The 27,776-nt window shown below is 35.5% G+C and overlaps 1 protein-coding gene across 2 annotated transcripts in view; it reads left to right on the plus strand.

Annotated features, from left to right (window-relative positions):
* LOC145662696 (N-acetylglucosamine-1-phosphotransferase subunits alpha/beta-like) overlaps window positions 1-9,781 on the plus strand; it is a 108,644-nt gene extending 98,863 nt beyond the window's left edge. For both annotated transcript variants that reach the window (XM_081728538.1, XM_081728539.1), the window contains 2 exons: window positions 677-938; window positions 5,368-9,781. In XM_081728538.1, coding sequence (XP_081584664.1) covers window positions 677-938; window positions 5,368-5,451 — 346 coding nt within the window. In that variant the 3' untranslated portion in view covers window positions 5,452-9,781. The remainder of the gene's footprint in view (window positions 1-676; window positions 939-5,367) is intronic.
* The last annotated feature ends 17,995 nt before the right edge of the window (window positions 9,782-27,776 follow it).

The following is a 27,776-nucleotide window of genomic DNA, read 5'->3' on the forward strand; positions in this document are numbered from 1 at the left end:
AGAAATAACAATCTCATTAGAGAAATTTAAAATGTGTAACTCCAAGGAAAGAAAGCATCAAATCTCAAAATTCCCTTCTGAATATGGGTTCTTTGCCACCTGTATTTCCTAGCGCCATTATTATACTTATTACTGTCATTTCGTTATTTTAGGAGTAATAGTTATTTAGTGTTTCGTGTACTCAAGTATCTCTATTTTACATATAGAGTAATATATAAATTGTAATTGTAGACCTGCTATCAATAACGGTAACTGGCAAAATAATGAAGAATAAAGGCGTGCATATTAGCTTTCTATAATTGTATATCTTACTTGCAACATTGATATCAGGAATAAAGGCCACCTTTGTCCAAAATAATATACTAGTCTCTCTTAAATGATATGATCCTATCACTATTAAATTACTTCAGACTGCTGTTGTACCCGAAGCTACAATTATAACAAATTTCAGTAACATAATACGTAATACATAATAATTATTGTTTTTGTATTTTTAGGTATTTATATTTTTTTAATTGTTGAAAGAATAGTAAATATAATGTTAACAAAATGTATATAAATTATCCATCAAGTAACTATGAAGGTTCTGAAAACTCATAAACTGAAGGGAACAATCTTTCTGATGGATCTCCTAATGTTTTACTTGTTGTTGCTTTAAGTTAGATTTTCTTTCCAGGAAATTTATTTGTTTGAATGATAATATGGATCCAGCTCGAGAAAGCGAAAACGTTGTTGTACGTGCAGTGTTACAGGATTTTTATGAATCAATTTTCCCTGTTCCTTCGAGTTTTGAACTGCCACCAGAATATCGCAACCGATTTCTTCACATGTCAGAACTGAAATCGTGGAAAATATATCATAACACCATCAAAATTGCCACGTACTTGTGTCTCACGGCATTGATTGTGTTTACAGTCATCAATTTCTTTCATGCTGAGGTAAGAAGTGTATTTGTAGCATTAAACATTAAGTATTCAAATTCTTTCCGAATTACAATAAGTGGAAATTAGCACTGGCTTTATAAATTAAATGGAAAATATAATTGCAAGGAAAAAATCATTCTGTGTATTTTGTTTTATAGAATAATTTAAACTGAATGAATTGAGATATTCGTGGTAAAAGGACAAACTTAACAAAAGCTTGTTTTGGAGAAAATACATTTTAAACTTTCTTCGTATTGGCGAACTCCACGCAATTTTTCTACGTGTACAGCGCAGTTAACAAAACTTGGCCTCTAACAGTGTTGTAACGAAAGGGAAGATGGTTCGCCAATCACGCTGTTTCTAGGCAACCAAGGTCATTGACCATGCTGTTGCCGTGGTTAAAAGTTGAATCTTTTGTCAAATAGTTGTTTCTGTTATGATATAGTAGTGTCTGTCTAATAGTTGTTTTAATATGTGTTATTTTAAGTGCTTATTTCGAATTACTGATGATTGTTGATTTAAATAATTTCAGTGTGTGCTATGTTTACAGAAGAAAGATAAATACGACGGCTAAAAATACTGGAACAACAACGAATAAAATAGGTGGTTCGACATACAGAAGTCAGTCACAGTAAATAATATATAACGCATGGTGCTTTTCGGAAGACGAATAAGGAAATAAAATCCCCATTTTTCCCGTAGAGCAGGTGATCAAGCACACTTTAAATTTTTCGAAAGCTAGTGAAAGAACTACTATCCTCTCACTGCAGAAAAAAAATCGAAGCACTGGCGATAATTTTATGGTATCACTTAAGACATTTGGTTGAAAAAGAGAGCAAAACGTCATGAGCAAGTCCAAAATCAACTGTAGATAACTTGACAAGGATGCATTCAACTTCATGTTAATAAGCTCTACGAACAAAAGAATATCCAGCTTCAAATTTTCGCCTTTATTTGTTACGAAAAGATAGTTTATTCACGGGTGGGAAATCAACTCTACGCAAAGTACTTAAAAAGATGGGGTTTCGACATAAGAAAATTTTATAAGAAAGAGAGAATGTCGTTGTTATGCGGTGTTGTCTTTTGAGGAAGGGGCAACTATTGAACCTGAAACAATACTGTAGTATGATCGGACGAAACTATGATGGATGGATAATGGATGATGAGTAAATTTTATTTATTCCAGTAGCAAATGGTAGACTGACTCGACACCTAAAAGAACAAAAATTATCCCAATTGATGAAATACAGAGATTGATTTTGTTACATGCAGCCAGGTTGTAAGGGTTTCATATCGAATTGTCTCCTTCTGTTTTATAGGTTATCTGTAAGACAGCAGAAGTTCCGAATTTTATATAAACTCAATGGAAAAAACAATTTTATTAATCTATTCTTTACTTCTCCTGGAGATTCATCAAGGAGCGGAGGAGGGAGGGAGATTCAAGTACTTAATCTCATATCCTTTTTAAGAGACGCGTGATGTTTGTATATATATTATATAATAATATAGTAACCGTTTATTTTTCCATAATACCTTGCCCAAATGGTGATAAATCTCCAAACCCGTCCCTTGCATACGCTCTTATTCCAAGTATTATTATTATTATTATTATTATTATTATTATTATTATTATTATTATTATTATTATTATTATTATTATTATTATTATTATTATTATTATGTGAAACTCTTACGTTCTGTCATATTATTACGATTATAAAATTATGACTTTTTCAACGTCCTAAGTTTGTCGCCTGAGCTGATTCCTCTGTGGTTGCAGAGCCATGGAAACAGCGCCTCTAATACATAGCATACTCTCTTGAACTGTCAGAAGCCAACTTTCGTTAACTGCTTTGTAACTGTGGTTGCTGCGACATATTACTTTGGAAAAATAAAAATAAAAATTGACCCAATGTTTAGTTCATCCTTACTATCCAAAATGTCTTCATATTTGTAGATCATTTCTTTGTTGTATGAAAGTATATTTTGTTTTATAATGCTTACCTTGATTGTGGCCTTTTATTAGTGGAAGTAATTAATTATGCGTTCTTCTTTTTCTTAACTCTTTGGAAACTTGATTAAAACTACTTTTATTAAATTTCTGATACCAATAAGGCTATTATAATCACGTGTCTTGTCTGAAGAGTACAGTAAGCTGCTCTGGCTATTATAGCAATTGCGTGGACGTAAATAATATGGTTAACCTTCATGTTTTGTAAATCGTGAGATTTCGATTTTGAATCCTTTTAACCGGACTACCTTTCGAATCCTTTCTAAAGTACGTGACATCTCTTATTGTTAACATTCTAATGTAAACAATTTCATATTAGTCGTAACTCGTAACTGTATCTCCTTTAACAAATAAGTAATACCTCCATATATGCGTGGTCTTTTTAACTTGAACTAAAAAACTGTAACTGAGAGTATGCCATCTTCGTAAGCTGAGTCGGTTACCTGCTGATTAGGAGGGGGAGGCAACACATTTTATCTTGTAGAATTTATTATCTGCTTCAATTAATTTCGTCTAGCCGCAGGTGAGTGTCGGCTGGTCTACTGTCTATTTAAAACTGACAGAAATATTTTGCTCATAGTTTTCGTAACATTCTGAGGGAAAAAAGGAGTAAAACTATTTCAGCTGTTGTGAAGGTTATGATATATCAAAAAGCATTCAGTTGGTTAGATCAAAGATAGTCAGTTAAATAACTTTTGGAGGCACATAGTGGCTCAAAATTTCATGCTTTTTTTTAATTTTTATTTATTAAGCAGAAAAATATGTGCATTTATGTTAAATCAGTTTGAGCTAGCTCCTTTAATGATGTTGATATTCTACACAATTTACAGTTAGTTTGTGATTAGCATAGTTGTGGTAATATATAGTCCACTCCAGAGCAAAAATGAATCGTCTCCAGCCGTGTGTATATAAAGTTTATATATTTGTATTTGGTTTGTTTTGACACCTACATAATTTCTACCGAAAACTTCTATTTTAACAACTCGATTTATACCTTCTTGGCTTTAGTGAATACTACAACAGTAAATTATTACAATCAAATATTGTTATAATTTACAACCGGAACAATATTTGAGTGTTCCATATTGAAGTATAAAATTATAAAAGTAGCAATTCAAATTATTGCATTATGATTGTACAGTTCCCTAAATTAGTGCAACACTGTTAATAAAGACAGTCATTTGCATTTGAAACGTCTATTTAAAAAAATAAACATAGGTAAAACATCAAAAGTTTAATTCATTTAGTTAAAGAATGAAAATCATGCAGAATATATAAATTTAGAAACAGTAATAATAAAAAAAAAAAAAGTTCTTAAGTGTAGCAGCTATTACGATTTCTTCGTAATAATTAAATTAATCTTTAATCTAATTTAATTAACCATTTACTTTCAGGAAGAAATCCAATATTCATGGACCTCATGCGACATAAACAAGTCTGTTCTCTTTCCCTGAAAGTACTTTTAAATTGCCGTTTCAGAGAAGTCTTCCCAAATTGATTTTATTGTATGGTCCAATTTCATCCAATTAAAATGTTAGCTTTACGTCATCAAAAGGTCAAATTTGATGCTTTTTCGAAGGAGTTTTAGTTCTGCTACCTCAATATCATTCCTCTTTGTTAAAAACTTATGACCATTGTTTGCTTTTCTTATATCTGAAACCTAAACCTCGTGAAACCTAAGTTCTGGAGTCTATCAAGTTTATATTGTATGCTTTAATTTACGAAATCATTTACGCGGCTCTAAAATCTGGATGTTTTTCGATCCGTGGTGGAAGAGAACAGAGAGGGAGAAATCAGTGTCTGTGAACTACTGAAACCTAGAAAAAATAGGTTGTCTGTATTGAGTAACGAAGAGTTCGTTTAAATGATAAAGAACTTAGGAGTTTCTATTTTTACACTAAGCTAGGGGCCGCGGTGGCTCAGTGGTAGAGCGTTCACCTTCAGTGCATGGGGTCCTTGATTCGATTCCAGCTCACGCCCAGTGAACTTTGCTGTGGATAAATACCGTGTGCGTAGATTTTCTCGAGGTACTTCCTTTCCCTCCCACTTTCTTCGTTCATTTCTCACCATCATCATCCCCTTTAGTCTAGCCGGCATAAGATTTCATTTCATTTTTTTCTAACATTATCCTTTTTATTCTATTCTTATCGTTGTACTTTTTCTTCTTGAATATTATGTGTGCACCTAATCATAAATTATGTCCTTAGTTGGTGAGTTATTTTTGTGTCTATCCTGTAGTAAAAATTATTGGTTCACCTATTCGAAAATATTGAACCAAAGGCTCGAATTAAAATCCACTCGAAATTACATGCGAGACTCAACTTATCCTAAGTTTTATATAACTTATCATTTGAAAATCATATTAGTTAAGTGTGTTCTGTGTTACTCTATAGAAAATGTAGTTTGTTTACAGAACCTTTCTTGTTATTTCAGTGTTCCATTCTACAACGTAAACTGTTTGGTCATCGATTCAGAACACGAACTAGACAGCAGAGACAGTGCGCAGCTGAAGTTTAACGTCACTGTACAGTTTCTGGTATAAAGTAATGTAATGATGCAAACTTAAAAATATATATACAACTAGTCATGAACAATACTTGAGAGCGGTAGATTATAGTATCGTTTCCAGTATTGAGCGTATTATAGTTAAGATCATTGAAGACAATAATAGTGAGTGCCTGCCATTTAAAAGACTTTGTGAGAACATTGAGAAGCAATAAGTAAATATTTGATTATATTTAATTACGTAAGACTGAGATAGTTCGGTTCATTTAATAGAGTTGACTAATGCTTGCCATCTTGGAGTTTCACTCCACGAATTTTAATGGAAATGTTTCTGCTTCTCATGTGCCATAGAAGTGGAAATTTTAATTCTTGTTACTCGTTTTATGCTTTACCATTTTCATTCTTCTTGTTTCTAAGAAAATCAATTCTACTCTTAATAATTATGAACACGGTACTTAAACAGTATCCATGATTTTTACTTTCAAAGTGGTAGGAAAAATACGTATATTTTACTGGAAGTGTATATTTGATTTATAGTGTACATCCACAACAAACAATGTTCATTGATGAAGTATCTTTTCGACTGACTTCCTTAATCTTTCAAAGTATTATTCATATACGATATAAAACATTAGTATGTTATAGAGCAATGTAGGACAACCAATAAAATAATATTTGTTAGTTTTAAAATGAAATCTTAAAGAAACTTTATACTATTCGATCTCCTTGTATTATTGTCTAGAGTAATGGTTCTTAACATTTGTACAGGGAACACCAAATGTATATCTTTCATTAACAGTTTTAATAAGTTATTACTTCCAATAACAAACGATTTATGAGGGTTATATGAAAAGTTCTCAGAATGAAGCATATAGGATAGCATTTTTACAATATCTTGCAAATAGATCGATATTTTAAGGCTACGTGCATGTTTCATATATATGTTAATACCTCAAATTATACAGAGTAAAGTTTGTATTATAAGTGAGACAGATAACACTAGGTAAATATGACGTATCTTTTTTTATTATTATTATTATTTTGAGGAGAAATTAACATAAGAGAAGGAGCCGCACTATCGAAGCCAGGTAATGAATTTGTAAATTTTCTGTTTGTTGAGTGCAATACTTCATATATTAATAAATGACTATAACAGAATGAAATGCGTATACTGTTTACTAATTTTATGTACGAAATGCAGAAAATGATTGTACTCGCATATTACAAGTTGACTTAGCCAGAAATGTAGGTAAACAATGATTTACAATTGCTATATGTAACTAGAATACATTTTTGGCTCCAGAGAAAAGCCGAAAGCATGAAAGTGCATGGAATTTTTTGTAATAGAAATTTAAATAAGTGAAATGATAGTTAAAATTTCTGAGCATGTTCGCATACCAATCTTTATTGATCTACAAGATACAATCTTAAAGGTTGAAACTTAGTTCTCAGATTTTTAAACAGGTATTTGTAAAATACCATCATGCGTTCGGTTAGGGAACTCCGGTGGTAAATTATATAATGCACGTAAAAGTTTACTAACCTCCCTTTGTGCGAAGCAAAGGTGAATAATCCCACGTGGTTCGTTTCTATTTTACTAATTTTATTATCAATATCTGAGATTGAAAACAGAAGTGCTGTGAGGATAAGGGCAAGAATTATTAAAATGGTAGAGTGAGGTTTGGAGAAAGTGAACTCCTATGTGCGGAGATACCTAGTAAAGAGTTTAGTTAGTGCTCTTGAATGAAGGGCAAGGATACATTGACCACCCTAATTTTGTTGAACAGGTACTGAGTACATATTTCATTTCCTGTTACACTTTCTTAAAATTTTCTTAATACTAGGTTATGTTTATCATAACATCAGTGCTGTAGTTACTCGTATAACGAAATAACGCAGAAATGAGTCAATCGTAATAAGGAAACCTCTATCTCTAAACTTCATCGTATCCCAACTACTGAAGTACGAAAGGTTGATAGATTATAAACAAAGTACAATATCTTTGAAATACTTTAAATTATTAATGAATGTATTTATATTTCTTAATGTCATAGACTTTCATTATTTATTTAGCTTTATCTGTATCACTCATGCCCTATAGTATAATGGAGATTGGCTGTTAACTAGAAATGGGGTCTGAGATTTAAACACATCACTGGCAAAGTGCAAACCACTGTCTTGGAACTTCCATGTTTCACCAATCATAATAATGTTGCATGTTCCAATTTACGAGGCGCATCCAGAAAATAAGTTCCGATGGATTGTAAAATGGAAAATGGGCATTCGAAGAAAATGATGTTAATACTGTGAAGTTAGTGATATATAACCTACTTTTCAATATAGGCACCATTTTTGTTGAGACATTTGTCGTAACGTAGCATCAGCTTTTGTATGCATGTTCAAAGAATTCTACCCCATGAACTGGAACCAGAATGTCACAACCGTCTATAACTCAGCTGCACTGTCGAAATGGTGTCTGGCCAGAAATGGTTTCAGGGGGAGGAAAAATTAGATGATGCTGGGCGCGAGGTCGAGGCTATAGAGGATGTGGACAAAGATATTCTAATCAGCCTTGGTTGGCCACTACTGTGTTCGTCGTGCACATTGATGACAATGTCTTCACCTATAATATTCGATACATAAACTTCATATAGCCGGTGGATCTCTGATGCCGACAGTTTCTTAACATAGATAAACCTGTACCACGCATACCTCGCACTGGACTGGAGACTATATTCGCAAAGCCATGTTTACCGTACCACAGTTCTCTCACAACTGATTCCACGGAACTGCATCCTTGCAAGGTTATAACTACGTGTTCCTCTTCCACTCCTACGGAAGCACGTTTCGCTCTGACCACTCGTCCCATCTTGGGACACTTTCGGAACTTCTTTCTGGATGCGTCTTGTATGCCAGATACTTCCTTCCTTTCTTTTCTTGAACTCCACCAGAGTTAGTTTTTTTCGGAGATAACTTTACAGTATTCCTACAGTAAGCGGCTATTTTGCAAGTTCATTTTAATTTCTTTGGATCTTTGTTAATAAGGAACATCGACACTATAGGTATTGTGCCAAATAACAAGAACATTAAATGACAGTAATATAAAATGTCAGTGCCGTAGTTTTGAGAAGTTTTCAATTAACCCTCGTACAATATAAATTGTGTTAATAGGAATTTTGTTATCGGTTGAAACTATATGTCGTTTCTCCAGGCTGATTTTTAAGTGGGGTTTTAGTTGCTCGAGCTATCGCCTAAATATGCTTTCGAAATCAAGATTATGTATATGGAAATAAAAGGTGAAATAAGAAGAAAAAATATACAATGTAGAGTTATATCTCCTGTACAGATTCGGATCTTTGTACATCATAACTGAATATTGTAGTCATTTGCAAGTTATGATTGTTGTTATTCTGATTTGTTTCTCAAAAGGTTAATTCAAATTAATGTACTGCTGCCACTTGAATTGGGTCTTCTTTTATTAAAGTCAAATAAGGGGCTGCGGTGGCTCAATGGTAGAGCGTTCACCTGTGTACATGGAATCCTTGGATCAATTTCAGCTCGCGCCATGTGAGCTTTGTGGTGGACAGACACCATGTGCATGGGTTTTCTCGGAATTCTCCCGTTTCCTTCCACTTTATTCATTCCATTCATTTCTCATTATCACCATCTCCTTTAGCCTAGCCGACATAATCGTGGGACGTAAAACTTAAAAATTTCATTTCATTTTTAAAGTCAAATAAATCTAAGTTATCTTTTTTGTTTTTCTTTCTTCAAATTGAGTTGAATTGCTGAATTATTTCTGGTGCTTAAAATAATTAGTGGTAACATAATACAAATGGATTTTTTTCGTGAATACAATAGATAACATACATGAACATAGCTTATTTGGTTTCGACTACTTAAAATTCAACATTGCCCAAAATGTTTGTTTAAGTATTATTTAGAGCTTAATAGCTAGATACAGCAACATGAAATATTGAACTCAGTTCCGAATAATACTTACGTTTGTTATTTATTATTTTAAATAAAATTATTTGTATTATTATATTTATGGACACGTCTCTTTTATGAACGACGAATTTTTAAAATTCTTGCACACAAATATTTTATATAGAGAGATATATCAAGACGCTTCAAATTTTGTATTTGTCACAAGGTTTTCAGTTGCAGCGGCAAATACTGGAATAGCATCCTTAGTGTAGATGTCTACTTTTTTATGTCTGTAAAAGATTTATTGCTTCAAAAGCTATACTGTTTTCTTAAAGATGTTTTAATAGTAACAGATAGAACATGTTTTCTCTAATGTGTTTCTATTACAATAAAAATATTATATATTTGTAAACTTTGTTTCATTGTAGATTTTGCTTTTTTGCTCTCATTATTTCTATTTTCCTTCGTTCCTTCGTAAATTATCATCCTAAGTCCAAAACGATCTATTTTAATATGAGTTATTGGGTTGATTGAAGTTTAACATTGTGATCGCTAAGGATATATGATATATAAAGATTAAGGATATATATCCTACTGTTTAAAGTAGGATGCGAATCACGATTTTGTATCTGATGTAAGTTCTCCCATTGGAAATCGAGCCCGGGACTACGCATATTTGCCATTCGGCTGCGAAGGGATGCAGGAAAGTTATTATTACTTTAAGGATACTTGCCCTATTAATTCAGTAAACTATTAATTATTCTATTTTTATGAGTAATCCAGGCCATCTGATAATTGTTTATATATATTATGGTGGTCCCTATTTATATGGTGAAAAATAAATTTAGAAATTTCCTTGGACAAACTCCTTGAAATGGTTCTTCCATATGGGACTAAATTAAGCCAGGAGAAAAATTAGATCCATTGAATAATTTTAAATGGTGCATCAAGCGACCTAAAGTTTTGAATGCGTTTACAATACAATGGGGAAAATCTGGAATAAACCCTTGTAATTTAGAAACGGCTTAAAGGAATGGGGAGATATCTTGGAAAATGGAACTAGAGGAAGAGTCCATGGTGGCCGTCTTAAAGTCCGCCATCTTGAATTCAGGTCCAAATATTCAAATAGAAAGAGGATCATGTGACATATCGTTTTGAGATAGCGTTTCACTAGAAGCACAAATCTGGCATTGTTTTCAAGCTACCTATAATCATGTAAGAGTTATTACGTGTGAAAAACGAAATGCTTCCATGTAATGTTCTTTTATTGTAGTTATGGACCACAAAGATTTGTAAGAAGTTTGGAAGTCTCTTACATAATTTGAAACAAACTGCTAGAGAAAGTTAAATTTTTGTTTCGCTATGAACTACAAATAAGTTTCCATTAAGACGATTCATAGACCATTATGAGGGAAAAGAAAAATTATAACTTGGAAGAAATTGAAATATCCCTTATTTATGTAGTAACTTTAAGTTTTCAACCTTATTTGCTACATAGTTCACTTTTGTTACATCTAGGAAAAAATTGTCTATGGACCATCACTATCACAAAAGAAACTGTTTCTGCTCCTCATTTTTCGTAAGAACATTGTTGTAATCTTCTATTAGTTTCATTTCCCTTTCTGCTGGATTGTTTGTTACGTGGATGAATTTAACTATTGTTTTTACTTGAAGATAGTCATTGTTATTGGACCATGAAACCGGATCATACTCCAGAAACTCTCTGGCTATTTTAAATCTCCCGAGGAAAATTTGTGTGTTTGTTTAACAAAATTTCTGATTTCTCTTTTCACAAGAATTTTTATCGTATCACCTCTCGCGTCAAGCCTCTTTGCTGCATCACGGTTTCCCCTTACAGTTTTAATTCTTTCAACCATTTTTTCTTTTTGTTTTTCCATTACGCTAACTTCATAAAAAACAACAACAACAACTACTACTACGTTTTTCTCCGTCAAGTACCAGAGATGGCGAGAAAATTCGGAAAGAGCCACTTTATATAATTCAGCATCTATTTGTCTACATCTGTACAAACCTTTCAAAAATTGCATTCCCTGTAATCTTGAATTAGATGATTGATCACATTTAAACCAAACTTGCACATATAGTAGTATCAGAAAAATGACTACTCTCCGAAAACTCGTTTCTATTTCACGAAATTGTTGGCAAAAGAGAAATATTTTTAAACAGTAGATTGCTCTTCCCATCCACCTTGCATGGTGAATTGCTCCAGTCAAACGAAAGGTAAAAAGCCTCGAGGAGGTATGCCACCCAAGAATATGGTGATCAGTTCTAAAAATTTCCTGTAATCTTTACGATGTCCTGCTTCTACAAATTTGATAGGAAAATTTAACACTTCATCTTTTACATCGGAAATATTGTTTCTTACATCATCATCATCATCATCATAAATTTCTGAAATAACGTTAGTGCAATCTATTTTAGACCACTCATTCTGAAAACACTTAAATAGGGGAACGTCCGATCCTGATGCCAACGAAACACAATACTTATCAAATACAGATTTTAAAACCAATTCATAAATGTGGTGTGTACAAGGAAGGTTTAGAAGATTTTTAGGGAGCTTCTGCTTCAGCAGAATGCAAGCACCGTAGACGTGACCCATATTGCAGGGAGTAGTGTCATAACAAACTGCCTACACGAACTTTACGAAGTTCCATTCTTCAAGCGAATGAACTATAGTGGAAGCAATATGTTCTCCACGCCTCTCATGACCATCTCCTGTAATAATTGATAACCTGTCGACAGTCTCTCTGCCAGTCAAATTCGGCAGTAGTTTTCCGTCCTAATGCACAACAAACGCACTTGATGCATTCTGAAATTGCTTTTGTGGTCCTGTGAAACTTCGGTACGGATTTTCTCTCAGCACCGGCGAATGGAAGACCTATTTATTACTATTTCTTCTACATTATGGCCTAATGCTTCTGACGTCGCTGTCAGAGTATGCATTGCTTCTCTATCAGTGACTTTATATCGATCAAGAACAGCAACCTGTTTTGGAATAATAAAATTAGTTTTCCCCTTTTATATCTCTTGAGGGATCTGAGCACACACACACACACCAATGTTTACATTTTCTCTAACATTCTCAATGGGATTTTCCTCTTCATTACGTAATTGCTTACCTCCATGTCTTTTGGTGTATAAAATTCAAACTAATCATTTTCAGAAGTGAATTTTCTTTTGCGTTCCTCTTTCTTTTGAAGCCGTGCATATCCATTTTGTTCTTTTCGCGCCAAACTCTATGTCTTTACCAAGCATGTTACCAGGTCATCCCTTCTGCCTTTGAGACAAAAGAAACTCTCTATCTTCCTTGGTTTTAATAATACCTAAAGCATTAGCGTGGACTATATCAAATAAATCCGGCAAGATATTTGAGAAGGTTTCTTTTTGCCCTTGAACTTTACTCGACCTTTTATTTGTTCTTCTGTAATGCTCGCCATTTCTCAAACAATGCAATCAGCTTGTCAACACTGCGTTGGTATCCTTTACCGGGATCCTTGCCTTTTGCCAAAATACCTAAATTTATTTAATAGCTAATCGTGCACTTTCCCTCGGAGAAATCTTTTCACAGGTACTAATTCTCACACGACTAAAGCTATCTTGAAAATAGTGCCAGATTCGTTCTTCTGGTGAAACGCTACCTCAAAATGATATGTCACATGACCCTCTTCCTATTTGAAAATGTTGACCTGAATCCAATACGGCAGACTTCAAGATAACCGCAATGACAATGCTATACAAAATTAGGTGTATCTTCTCCTCTAGTTCCATTATCCAGGGTATCTTTGCATTCCCTGGAGCTGTTTCTAAATTACAAGAGCTAATTCCAGATTTTTCCCACACCATGTATTGTAACCCACACCATGGGTTGGGACATTGCCTAAGAAGAGATTGTATCATGAGGGACGTCCTAGAGGGTATGGTGGCGGGAAAGAGAGGGAGGGGGCGAAGGAGACTACAATTAATGGATGATATTAAAACAGAAAGATCATACGCGAAGACGAAAAGGTTAGCGGAGGACCGTGGAGCATGGAAGCTTCTCAGCTGCGGCAAGTTACCTGCCAATAAAGGCAGAATACCTATGATAATGATCAGTGGCGGCGGTTGGACGTTAAAAGTCAGGGGGCAAGACATGATCTGAATATTTGTATATAAATGTTAGTTTTCCTGGTTGTTTCTAACATTTTGTTTGACCAAAAGTTGTATAACTAATAGGATACTATATTTTCAGTTAAAATACCGTATATCGTATATAATAGTTTATTAAGTAAATTGAGAAAAACAACGCAAGTAGATACTAGCCCTTTGTACTCAAACAACGAAAGTGTAAGAAGAGATTTGATTCCTTGCTCATGAACATCTTAAAATTCTGTCTGGAAAATTGTGTGATCAGATTATTTAATAAATTTGCAAAACAAATAAATAGAAAGGATAATATTAATCATAGTAATGAATAATGATGCTTGTTTTGTAAAAGTTATATTGAAACTGAGGATTAATGAAAAACTTAATATTTAATTCCAGGGTTGGCTGGTTTAAACCATGGTTTAAACCAAGGTTTAAACCAGCTGGTTTTTTCAAAAAAAACCAACTGGTTTAAACCAAAAAACAAAAAAATGTTCGTAAAAGTGTAAGTGTTTGTAAAATCTTGATGAACACACATTTGTGGGTTATCACGTTTCACTCCCGTATACTATTCGTATTATATTCAGACCTAAATTCCCCATTCATTACTCAAAAAGATTATACTACAAAAGCAACTTTTTTTTTACAAGTTTATAAATGCTTATTTTGTGATTTTTTGTAGTTGTTATTATTATGTAATTGAAATCGAAGAAAAATTTTAAATATTGTTTCGTTTCAATGTTTATTATTGATAAAATCATCGAAAATGCCGTACTTTGTGTGTGTGGGAGGGGGGGTCATACAGACCCCACGAGAGGCATTTAGTGAAATAAGTATCTTTGGTATCTATCTATGTATAAATGAGTTTGAGCCAAAGTGGACTCAAATAATTCGTATCTTTATTCACTTTTCTTATTGATATGCAGATTAAGTCGGTGTATTTCTTTAATTTGGACCAATAAAAGTCGTTGTTAACTAACTTGAACTAAATTAGTTCTTCTGTACTCCGTAATACTTTGAAATTGTTCATATGTCATTTGTGTAATGGTTTCACTTTTGCAACTGTTTATCTTTTTGTCCTTCTGAAATGACTCTTGACAGTTATATTAAGAAGCACGTAAAGATCAGTACAACGTATTTTTTTTTTTTTTTTTTTTTTTTTTATCAGGATTCCTTCGTGAGTGAGTCGGCAGACGTATCGCATTTGTGGCCAATTAGTCCTGGTTCTGAGTTCAAATGGAGGACAATTTCTCTCGGATGAAACTCGAGAAGCGGTTTTTATTCCGCTTTAAGCTTATGTGACCCCTTCCAGCATAACCCGGTTGTTGCATAATAACATCAAGGCGAAACAAACTTATTTCTGTCCATATATGATATGAATATATAGAGTAAATCATTTAAACCATAGAAACCTGGTTTAAACCAAAAAACCTGGTTTAAACCAAAAAAACCGGTATTTTTGTTTTTTTTTTTTAATAAAAACCATGGTTTTTGCCAACCCTGTTTAATTCCACACATGCTATTAAATGTATGTTATTACTCTTAGAAAATGAAAGGCAGTAAATACTACAAGCATATGCTATGACATTTAAAGAAATATTTGCTTTTGCAACTTCTTGAAATATGTTCGTTGCCATTAGGTGCAGTTTTCACTTTCTTGGAACACATCAAAACACAACAATACTTAGAATCAATCCACACATCAGTTATACAAAATAAACTTAAAACCTAGAATTATGTTCAATTTACTAAATTTTATTGTATATACACTCGTACATCCTTAAACACAACACTTCACTCGTATATTACACTACAAAACAATGGAAAAGATACAAGTTGTTTCTTATCACGCTCTTTTTAATCGAGATTCCTTACTTTAGAAAGAAGAAAAGACATTTTAGGAACTGTCAATTTTTGTGCAATTAAAGAATAACTTGTGAAATAAGCCCTACTTTTTAGCATAATGTTCTTTCGATTAGCTTCAAAGCGGCTCACTAACATATCGAGCCCTTGTAAGAAGAAATGAAAGTATGCTGAAATTGTGCTCCAATAGGTTATTTTTTGGGGTTATTTTCTGTGGCGATTAAACCGCAATTACTGTAGCTTTCTTTACTCCACGGGAAGACAACCAATACGTATTCACGCAACAGCAAATATTATATGGCAGCATTTTTTCCTATTAATCAGTAACACATACAAAATCGTTACATTTCCAAATGAAACTATATACATTAATTGGTTACTTCAAAAAAGTGCGGGGGCAACTGCCCCCTTTTGCTCCCCCTAATCGCCGCCCATGATGATGATGTATTGTAATCAGATTCAAAACTTTAGGACGATTGAAGCACCATTTAATATTATTCAATGGAGCTAATCTTTCTCCTGGCTTAATTTAGTCCCATATGGAACCATTTTAGGGGGTTCGTCCAAAGAACTTCGGAAATCAAAAATTAAGGACCACCCTAATATATACAGGGTGTTTCAAAACAACACCGACAACGTTTGGGAGGTGATTCCTGACACCAAGATAAGACGAAAAGTATAGACCAACCTGGGTGCACAAATGCTTCCTTTCGGAGTTATAGGCTGCCGAAAATATGAAAAAATGAAATTTAAAGGTCCATAGCTCCAAAACTGTGGGGCGTACCATAGTCGGGTCAAGTTATATATATAAAAGAATCCAGCACTCGGGCGGGCAGTTCGAATATATATATATATATATATATATATATATATATATATATATATATATATACAGGACTTGAGACATTTTACGAGTGGGCAACGTTTAAAGGTGAATGATTGTGAAATGTTGAAACGAAGAAAGTGGGAGGAAACGGGAGAACCCCGAGAAAATCCACAGAGTGTTATCCATCATAATTGTAATGGTCTGGGATAGAAGTAAGGATCCTCGTGCCAGAGGGTTGCACTGTACCAATGGATCAAACTGTTTCCGTGCAAAGAAGTATTCCGTACAGCAGGGCCTAAAATTGAGTGGAGTACTCCACACTTTGTGGAACTGTAGGAAAGGAGTGTGGAACTATAATTCTTAAAGTGTGGAGTGGTATTAATGTGGGTACCTTACTTTTCTCGGATTATGCATTTAAACGCGTTTAGTGTGTCAAACTAAGTCTTACTGATTCAATACATTCATTGTGCAATGGGTTACTCAATTCCATATAACTGCCAGCCAGAGTTAATACGTATAGGTGTCTCCTAGATGGCAGGGAAAACCATTGCCAATTTTGAGGTGAAGGAACCTTTTAACTACATTTAGTTTTCAAACGTTTTCGGTTGCATTCATATAGTATTAAAATATGCAACTAACTACACGTTTATCTGTTGTTTCAACAGGACTTTACACGTTTCCGATAAAATGAAATGTGTTGTTTTGTAGATAAAAATTACACGATCCTTTTAATCCTTTATTGAAATATGTACTACCAGAGATAACATACATCAATAACCGCCAAAATTTAGCCGAAGCAAGGTAGACTCTCAGCAACTAATCATAACCCAGAAAATATTATCCGTTCGTAAGTTTCGTGGGGAAAAAATCTCGCTAGCCGGCCCAGGTTAATTCTTTTTACTATAGATTAGTGTTCGCTGTTTGGTGACGATGCTGCATTGTTGTCTTTGGTAAAGTAATTTCATTACTTTAGAAACAATAACGAAAATGGAACAGAGGAAGGAAATAAAGAAACAAAAGGTAAGCCAATGTTTCTTTAGTTCGTCTTTATGCATCCAGACACTACACCTAACATATGGTTCTCGTCTAGTTGATTTACCGTTACTTTGTGCCTGCAAGCAGCATAGGGTATTCAATTTTCCATGTTGCTGGGCGTTGGACATTAGGTCTATTTATTTTTATATGGAACATTGGAATCCAAAGCCTCAGTAAAATTATACAGGGATCCCTCCAGAAATTTCTTAGTGTGGGCCCCATTACTGACTAAATATTACCCGGTTTTGAGAAATCGCGCTCACAGTCAGCAGTATGAACAGGTACAGTAGGCAGTAGCCTATAACGCAGTAAATTTGGCCCAAGTTGGGCATGTTGGGTAAAAGAGTACATGGTCTTGTCAGTGGAGAAGTACTTCACCAACTCGGAGTATTTTTATTCGTTTCACGTATTAACGCAATTTGATGCGTATCCGCATCGCATCCGCAATTTGATGTGCTGCCCATCGCATTAATTTAGCATGGAAAGATGTTACCAAGAATGTCCAAGAAGTTTCATGTCATACAAGCAGCATCTAGACTGTGTGCTTTTTATCACTCTTCAGGGCAGCGAACGAAAAGTTTAACGATGGTAGCTTCAGAAAATAACTTAGAAGTTTTGCACTACCCAGAATATTTGGACGTCAGGTGGACAGAATTTTCATTCAGTATGCTCACTACTCTCCTATTAAAAAAAAAAAAAAAAAAAAAAAAAAAAAAAAAAGTATCCAAGCTGCCTTTAATTGCAAACGGAAAGCCATGGATGTAATGAAGCCAATGGTCATCTGCTTAAATGGATAGAAGTAGATCGCCTTCATCTTCTGTGTCTTGTGACAGACCCTCTATATGTTTTCAAGAACTGCCAGCACAAATTTGAGAGTCATGAAATGTTTCCTTTGGACATAATAACAAATAAAAATAGAACTGTAGCACAATTGGAAAGTATGAAAGAGAAACCTCTGTTAGGCGGGTGGGAAGAAACGTTTTTAAACGAACGTGTGCAAGAGAACGTCAACGGAGAAATACAGTACTCATTACATGGTATTCAACTTCATCGTAACACACGTCGTAATAAATCCCATAACAAATATGTCAGGGAGAAAAGAGATTTTACTGTAGGACGCTACGAAGTCCTGGATTCCATAATTAACTTTATTAGTCAGCATTTGCTGTATGAAGACAGTATTGTTGCTTTGGAGCCTTTGCGGGTTTTGCAAGAGGATGTAACTGATGATGCCCTAAGAGAATGCCACAAAGTTATTTATCCTGATACAGATCTTTTGCAGTTCCCATTGCAATATAGAGAGGCATCATCGTGCAGTATGATGAAAGGTCTGGACGCTAAAAGCCTTCTCATGAAAATCTGTGAAAATCAGTCATTTCATGCTCTGTGAACAAGTCTAGCCCGAGTTGTTGCTTCGAAACCATCTTCTTTCGATGTTGAAAAACTTATAAGTGACTACAACATATTGAAAACAGATAACAGACTCTCTTTGGCTCCCACTACTGTGAAAAATTACCTTCACGTTAATATAAATAAGGGTCCGTTGGAAGATTTTAGCCCAACCCCTGCTGTTATGAAATGGCTGGCCAGAAAGGAAAAGTGTTTTGAAGTTGGTAGGAAGTCAAAGGAACAGCCCTGGTATAACGGTGTATTTGCCTTGGCAGAAACAGTGAGACAGCGTGATGATCAGGGAAAAATGACAGTGAAACTCTTATGTAAGAAAAAGTTACTTTTTTCTTCCAGTGTGACTATTTTTCTTACCGGTTTGTTTCCTGTGTTTTAAGTTTAATATAATACAATTAAATATGTATCATTGTGCCTTTTGTTTGCTATAGATGCCAAAATTTTCCTAAATAATAATAATAATATTTTTTTGGTCGTAGGTAGCATGATGTACTGGACAGAACACTGATTATATATCAAAACAAACGCTGACTAAAGTAGTTTTTCTATACTATATGAAATTTTTACCAGTGTGGAGCTGTAACTTCGTTGAATTTTAGGCCCTGCCGTACAGTGATAATTAAGAATGTTGTCTGATATATTTCTCGTAGGATTCGTGCTCATATTGTTAAATAAAGCTTTTTTTCTACTAACATTACAATGGTGGAATGATGAAAGTGATGATGTATAAGAAATAATAAATAATGTTTTCAGATATCGTCTACAATAAATTAATGAGAATTTTAATACAAATCAGGGAGCCGAAAGAAATTTTGCGGGGTCCGAGCACCCAGGATCGGCGCCCGTGTCAAAAGGATAGTTTTAAATTTTAAATTACTTGACCTACATTTTAACACATATCTGGGGAGCAGTCGGGGCCAGACATAACCACCAGAGAAGTGCTCGCCACCTTCTGATGTTGAACTGCTGCTCTTTTTTTAAAGCTTTCAATCCTCCGAATGCCATTGTTTCAACAACAGTCCTTCTTTATAAAGGGGAACTAACAGAAGCGAAGTACAAACACAGTAATTTGATTTCGTTCTTTCTTTTAGGTTTTATCCATGTCTCTAAATGAACATTTTTACTCCCATTAAAGAGAAGGAGAAAAAATTGGGATCGAAGGGAAGGGAGAAACTAAAACAGTAGCGTATAGTCCCCACTCGTACCCTTCATTGAAAGCTTTATAAAATGGAAACTTGAAGGGAGGGGAAAATAAAACAATTTGTTCCTGTAATTTTATTGCCGTTTCTATCTAAACAAAGACGAGTTCGAAAATAATCGCCTCAAGATGGAAATGCAGTGACGTAGCAAAATAGGACAAAGGTAAATAGAGGAATGAATTCGAGATAGTGTATATGAAAAAATATAGAGAAAATCACGTTATCCGAATTTGACTCTTGCGTTCTCCATAACAACCAAATCGAATTAGGCGTTGTCATCGCAGCCGTGCTCCTCTAATAGATGGAGCCTACAAGCAACGTGATACTCTCTCTCTTTTCTTCCGACCATAGTTTTTGTTTTAATAAAATCCAAGTGGATCTGTGAACTGAAATAAATAATAAGAATGATGGTAATGATTCCTAAACACAGTGACCTTGGCTTCCATTTAAGAAACAGCGGTCGATTGTCAAATGAATTGCAGCGTTCTTTTTTTTTTTTTTTTTCTTTGTTTTTCAGTCCCGGTAGCATGTTTCTGGGGGATATTGATCTGAGCTGTCATAGCTATTTGGATTTGTTTTACGCTATTGAAAAGCAAAGTTACTTCCAGATAGTTTTGTCTGGAAGTTAAAATGTGAGAAAATTGCACTGCAAACGACGTAGTCTGCAAAGAGTGCCATGACATTTGAATTTAAAGTAGAAGCATCGATACGGGACCTGCAATGTTTTGATTGATTACCGTTAATATTTGACAAAATAAACACAATGATACCAAAGTTTTTAAAAAATCGAGCTCGGGAACGTAGAGAAAGTCGGTATTGAATGTGAGGAGGGGTGGGAAGGAACAAACACGGGACCCGACTGTACAAAAACTTTTGTGAGAAATTCAATCACTTCCTGTAGCGTAAAAATGCGAAATGTGCAAGGTCTCATGGTGAGCTCTCTCACCCACTCTAAATAATAATAATAATAATAATAAAAAGTTTAAGTTACACTTATGTTCACGAACATACGCACAGCTTAAGCTCAGGAACTGGACAGGATCAAAGAAATTCCACCTTTCTAGACTGGATCTAAAACAGTGGCGGGAAAGTAATACGTTATGTTTCATCTAACGTAACAAGTTACTTTTCTAACATGAGTAAAGAACACATTTTAACGCGTTACATAGTTATGTTTCAGGCATCAGCGCAAATCTGGCTTCAACATTGGGGGCGGGGGTAAGACCGTTCCTATATTATATAGGTATATAAGCGATGTTCAAAATATTTATGAAGTTGAAAAACAATGCTGTGAAGGATCAGGGGAGCAGAATTGTCTTCAGTGGCGTATTTAGGGGGCTATCGGGCTCAAGCTCCCCCCCCCCCCGAAATAAATTTGTTAGTTTTTCGCATTCCACGTATAACAATAATCCTTCTTACCACTTCTAAGAATGTCATTGACTTTCCATTGTCTTATGCTCTTTGTTCAGAAATAAGACTGTATTTGCCAAATTTCATTCCATGTAAGAACTGCGTTCGTTTTTCTTTCTTTCTTCCTTTCTACTTTTCTGTTTCTTTTTCTTGATGTTACTTTCTTTCGTTTCGCCTATCATACTTTATCCACCGTTGTCAGTTGTGATTCAAGTCGGCCGCCAATCAGTAACACCAAAACTAAGAGGAGTTGATAAGCGAAACTGGTGTTCTACACCAACTTGCGCGGATATCAACATGACGGGACTTTAGTTATTATAATAAAGGAAAAATTATATCGTTTAGTTCAAAACGAGGAACAATTAGCCCGGGAAATTAGGTAGGCCAAGAGAATGCTTGCTTTTTGTTGTATGAATAGAATAAAGTGTTAGATTCACTCCTAAATTTTTGTATCATATCATATAGGATTTATCCGTCTGCAATTCTTGCCATTATATCTTCAATTTATGCATAAATTAAGATATATTTAATTCTCAAACTGAGATGGGCAATTGCCCACTTCCTTCCCTGTGTCGGGCATATCCCCTCGAAACAAAATCCTAAATACGCCATTGGTTGTCTTCAACATTGGGAGGTTTGCAGATTTGAGGCTTATTCTAGGGAAGGGAGATGAAACTCATATTACGGTAGATGAATCTGATTTCTGAGGTGAACCTGTTGTAAAGTATATTATACAGATGGTGATCAGAAAAATGGAAACACCTGAACGAAATTGCAACTTACCAAATTAATATGGCATCGGGCCACCTTTCGCCTTCAGAATAGCCTTGATGCGACGTGGGATGGAGGCATAGAGGTCGTGAATGATAGCAAGTGGAATTTTACACCATTCCTCGTGCAGGGCATCGGCCAGTTTTGTGAGAGAGGATGGAGGTGGAAATCGTCGCCGGAGTCGTGTTTCCAAGACGGACCACAGATGTTCAATTATGTTGAGATCTGGGGATTGGGCGGGCCAGGGGAGGTGTTGAATTTCATCCCGACGTTCCTCAAACCACACTGCAACAATGCCAGCTGTGTGAATGGGTGCATTATCATCCTGGAAGATGGCGTCATTGTCCGGGAACAACATCCGGACCATAGGATGCAAGTGGTCTCCTAAAATTGCGACATAATCGTTGGCAATGATTCGTCCGCTAAGTGTGACTACAGGACCCAATGAAAACCATGATATAGCGGCCCACAGCATCACCAAGCCGCCGCCATGTTTCACAGTTGGGCGGAAACACAGCAGATCATAAGCTTCTTTGGGCGTACTCCACACATAAACACGGCCCGTGGTTGGGAATAGGGTGAAGGATGACTCATCCGACCATATCACACGTTTCCAGTCCTCAACGGTCCAAGTTGCATGGTCGCGTCACCATTTGCGGCGTGCGAAAGCGTTATGGTCCCTGATGAGCGGTTTGGCCCGTGCAACACGACCCCGTAAGTTCATGTCATGTAATTCGCGGCGGACTGTGATTGTCGAAACAGGGTGGGGGAGGTGCTGATTGGGTTCCTTCGTCACTTGCTCCGCAGTGGCACCTCGGTTCTGCTTGACAATGCGCTTTAATACCCGGCGTGACCTGTCACTCATGATTTTCTTCCGCCCACTGTTCCACTTCCCCGATGTGGTTTTCCCGTGTGTTGTATAGGCTGTCATCACCTTCGACACTGTCCCACGCGACACACCTAACACAGTAGCCACTGCCGTCACACTCACTCCACATAACCGCGCACCAACAATTTGCCTTCTTTGAAAATCTGAGAGGTCTCCCATTTTACACTACCTCCGTCTGCTGCAGCCACTGGACACTGCTGTTCCACTGCGCCTGACGTAGTATGGAGACCGACCTAACACACCACCACCAGCGGTCCGGTGCTGCGAGCGCCACGACACCACTGCCAACCCATACATCTGACGTGTTGCCAACTACAGGTGTTTCCATTTTTCTGATCACCATCTGTATATTAGGCGATGTAGATGAAGTAGTAGTACATATCAGTATTACAAATCACTGCCGTGAACACATTCTGAAATCTGAATGCATGCATATTTATAATTGGTATGTTTCTAATTAGATATCCACAAAGATCCACGTTAAAATTGTTTTATAATAATATAATAATATAAACAATGACTTTCCCAAAACTATGAAAAAGAATATCAATTATGTATGACGCAACGATACTCTTATTTGAGCAAAATGACGATAATCTCAATAGCATTACAGGAATCGTTACAGAAATCTGACGCATGTCATATACTCTTTGGTTAACAGATGTAACCTTAAGATTATGGAGTAAAATAATCCAGCAATTGAATTCTTTCCTTTGCTTACGAAAAATCCTCTCTCAAAAGAAAAATTGGGACACGCGAAAATAGGTAGGAACAAACCATTGTTCGACCAGGAATGCATTAAACTAGCAGAGAAGAGAAAGGCAAAATTACTTTGGCTACAAAATCCGAATGAAATAACTACACAAAATTTCGTAGACATCAGGCGGGAAACTTCCAAAACTTTTAGAATAAAGAAACGCGATTTTTTGAAAGCTAAAATTAAGGAACTTGAAGATAATTGTGAAAATAAAAACATGTATAAGGGGATCAATGAATTTAAGAAAGGCTATCAATCTCGTGCTTATATTAAAGAAAGCTGACGGAACAGTTCACACTGATACAGATAGCATCTTAAATAGATAGAAAGATTTCTTTGACGATTTGCTGAACTCGCGGCCAAAAACTAATGTGCGTGGAGAAAAGGAGACACACACCGCAGAACAGTATATTCCAGAAAATAGAAACCGAATACAAGTAGAAATCACTATAAAGAAATTAAAGAAACATATATATCTCCGGGTGTTAACGAAATTCCGGCTGAGTTAATTTTAGCTGGAGGCAAAAAATTGTGGAACAAGACACACAAACTTATCCTCCTTATCTGGAACAAGGAAGAATTGCCACAAGAGTGGAAAGAATCAATCATTGTGTAAGCGTGTGTCCTCCCCCACTCCCATTCCATTTTAATTTTTCCTAGTTACTCTTGTCTGAAGTGGAATAAGGCTCCATGGATTATACGTTGACGCAAACTTTGTGTTATGGTTTTATCCTTTTCAATGAATTGGCAATACTGTGTGTGGTGACTTGCAATGCCTGTTCAAGGCACAAAGGAAGAAAAGCAACAGTAACACTATAAATAAATAGTTCGACTAACTCGAACATAATCGATGCTTATCCTTATCATTTTCAGTATTGTGATTATGTAACTTTGATAGCGAATAAAAATGACATTTGACAATATGTATATTGTCTATGAAAAGGCGCTATTCAATGATAAGCGTAGTTAGCATCTGGCATAAGAATACAGACGCGTGATGCTAAACGCGCGAAGTGCACTCTGTGCCGCCATGAAGGATTGAATGGGTTAAGAAGTGCAGTCCGTGTTACAAAAATCGCTAATTTAACGAATCATCATTTAAAATGTAGTGAATTAGTTATGCAGGAGTGTAGAAGGGTAAATGCACTTACTTGAACATGAAATATTGATGGGATTATTAATTATATTCCAGAGGAACGTTAATTACTTAAAGTCGTTTGAAATCACGTCGTAGAACTTATGAACGTTGAGGTTTTCATCAAGAAAAGAATTTTTAAGTTTCGTAATCAAGTTTTTCATCAATTATGGTACAACTGTATAAGTTACTTGCAAGCACAATTACATCTGCTGTACTATTAATTTAGTCAATATTAAGTGGATTGTTACGAATTTCATCATGAGCCGAGGTGAGTTACGATAACCGGGACAAAATCAGAAAATTATCAGACAAGAGAGAAGGCGAGACAACCAGGAATAAACTTCAATCTCCCTTTTTCCTCATTTTAATCCCCTATTGGTGAAGTAGTGAATTAATGTGTGTTAGATGGTCATGCACAACCAAGCCGGCAATTCATAGGCAAAAATCTATTATTTCTATCACAAATTCATTTCTCGTTACTTTTTTTATTTTTTTTTTTTTTTTTTTACTGAAATCGTATATGGGCTAACAGGTATTAAAAACGTACAAAGATTCATTAACAGAAATTTATTGAAAAAGGGTGTACGTAAGTAAATACTTATGTGAAGTATTTTAACCAAATAAATTTCATTTCATATATTTGTTTGTTTCTTGTTGTTGTTTCAGCATGAATCACTACCGTGTGAATTTCTACCAAGATAGTGGGTATTACATCCAGGTATTTACATTCACTCTGTAAATGTTAACGGGCGTGCCGAAGACTCAATCAGACTCCATGTTGGTTCGCAATCCAATTAGAGGTTTGCTTCCCCTTTATTCTGGCCGTTACCAATAGCGGAGTGAAATGCTTGTTCCCTCTAACCACTAAAACCACCATAAGAAAGGCGTACCGGACAAGATACGAACCCAAGCGGGTCATAAGAATGTCTTCCCTAACAGGGACAGGCAGGAATCGAACCCCAGGCTGGTTATAATTGTTCCAATCCACAAGAAATGCGACAACACTGACTGTAATAATTATCGAGGCATCTCTCTTCTGTCAACATCCTATAAAATCCTTTCAAACATTCTATTAGCAAGATTGACCCCATACTCAGATGAAATTATTGGGGATTATCAGTGCGAATTTAGACGAAATCGATCAACTATTGATCAAATATTTACCATTCGCCAAATACTCGAAAAGAAGTGGGAATAGAATACCCCGGTACATCAACTATTTACTGACTTTAGAAGGGTTACGACTTGGTTAGGAGAGAAACATTGTACAACGTTCTTACAGAATTTGGAATACCGAAAAAGCTAATTAGATTAATTAAGGCATGCTTAAATGAATCCCAAATTAAAGTCCGGGTAGGAAAATTTTGGTCCACGAGCTTTCACGTCTAAAATGGCCTCAAACAAGGAGATGCGTTGTCGTCATTATTATTGGACTTTGTTCTGGAATACTCTATAAGGAAAATCAAAGATAGCAACCAGGGCCTAGAGTTGAATGATATTCACCGGGTTATGGCGTACGCTGATTATGTAAATTTAATAGGGGATGATAGGAGAACAATAGAAAGAAATGCAGAGGTCTTATTAAAGGCTTGCTGGGACATGGGTTTAGATGTAAATGCAGAGAAAACTAAATACATGGAAGTGCTTCGAGACCGTAATACAGCAAATTATTAATGCGTTAAAATATTAAATAATACTTTTGATAAAGTGGATACTTTCAAATATCTAGGATCAATATTACAAACGAAGATCATATTCACGAAGAAATTAAATGTCGACTAAAAACAGGGAATTCGTGTTATTTTTCAGTTCAAAATCTCTTGTAATTGCGAATTCTGTCGAGGAATTTGAAGCTTAAAATATATAAAACGATAATCATGGCTGTTGTTCTGTATGGTTTCGAAACATAGTCACTTACTTTCAGGGAAGAACATAGACTGAAAGTATTTGAGAACAAGATCCTTAGACGAATATTCGGACCCAAGAGGAACGGGAATAGGGAATGGCGGAAACTTCACAACGAGGAACTAAGTCTACATAATTTATACGGATTACCAAATATCGTTAGGGTCATTAAGTCTAGTAGACTTAGGTAGGCAGGTCATGTAGCTAGGATGGAAGAAATTAGAAACGCTTTCAAAGTCTTGACTGGAAGACCAATCGGAAGACGACCATTAGGAAGATCAACGCGCAGATGGGAGGACAATATTAAGATGGATCTCGCAGAATTAGGAACACAAAGTAGAAACTGGATCCAATTGGCTAAGAATAGAAGTCAGTGGAGAGCTTTTGTGAACGCGGTATTGAACCTCCGAGTTTCATAGGTCATAGAGTTAGTTAGTTTACAAAGCATGAGTAGGTGCCTAGGCTGATAATACAAATAGATGAAATGCGCATTTACTGAAAAGATGGGTTCTACTTACATTGGGTAGTCTATATACTCTTCGTGTGCTAGGGTCAAGGGAGAGGAGGAGATAAGATTTCACATCAGGTTACGTCGCGCACAGTCACAGACCTTCATTTTCATTAAAAATGGAAAAGGCAAGAGAAACCAATTTCATCTCACTTTCCTTTGTGGCAGTCGGACACAAATCATCACACTTATCTGCAAAGAGCACTTTTCAAATCGGATTATTGGGAGAGCCTCTAGTTCCAATGTTGGGGGATATGCCCCTCCATTTCTCCGGAATTTGTGCCCGTATTTACAGCTGAGACAACTTTCCAGCATGAGGAGAGGGGCATATCCTCCTCTGGCATTTATTGCAATTTGTGCCCAAGTAGCGGAAGTGGTAATATATATTGATGAGACTACTAAAGACACTACAGCACGAGGTTCAGTTTGAAATACTACAGAATACGATTCTTTTCAAAAAATGGAAAAGCCAAGAGAAATAATTTGCATCTTACATTCCTTTGTAGCAGTCGGACACAAATCATCAAACTTATCCCAAAAAGCACTTTTCTCGCCA

The sequence above is a fragment of the Thermobia domestica genome, chromosome 10, assembly GCF_964235325.1.
Source record: "Thermobia domestica chromosome 10, izTheDome1.hap1.1, whole genome shotgun sequence".
In the NCBI taxonomy this organism is placed as follows: Eukaryota; Metazoa; Arthropoda; class Insecta; order Zygentoma; family Lepismatidae; genus Thermobia; species Thermobia domestica.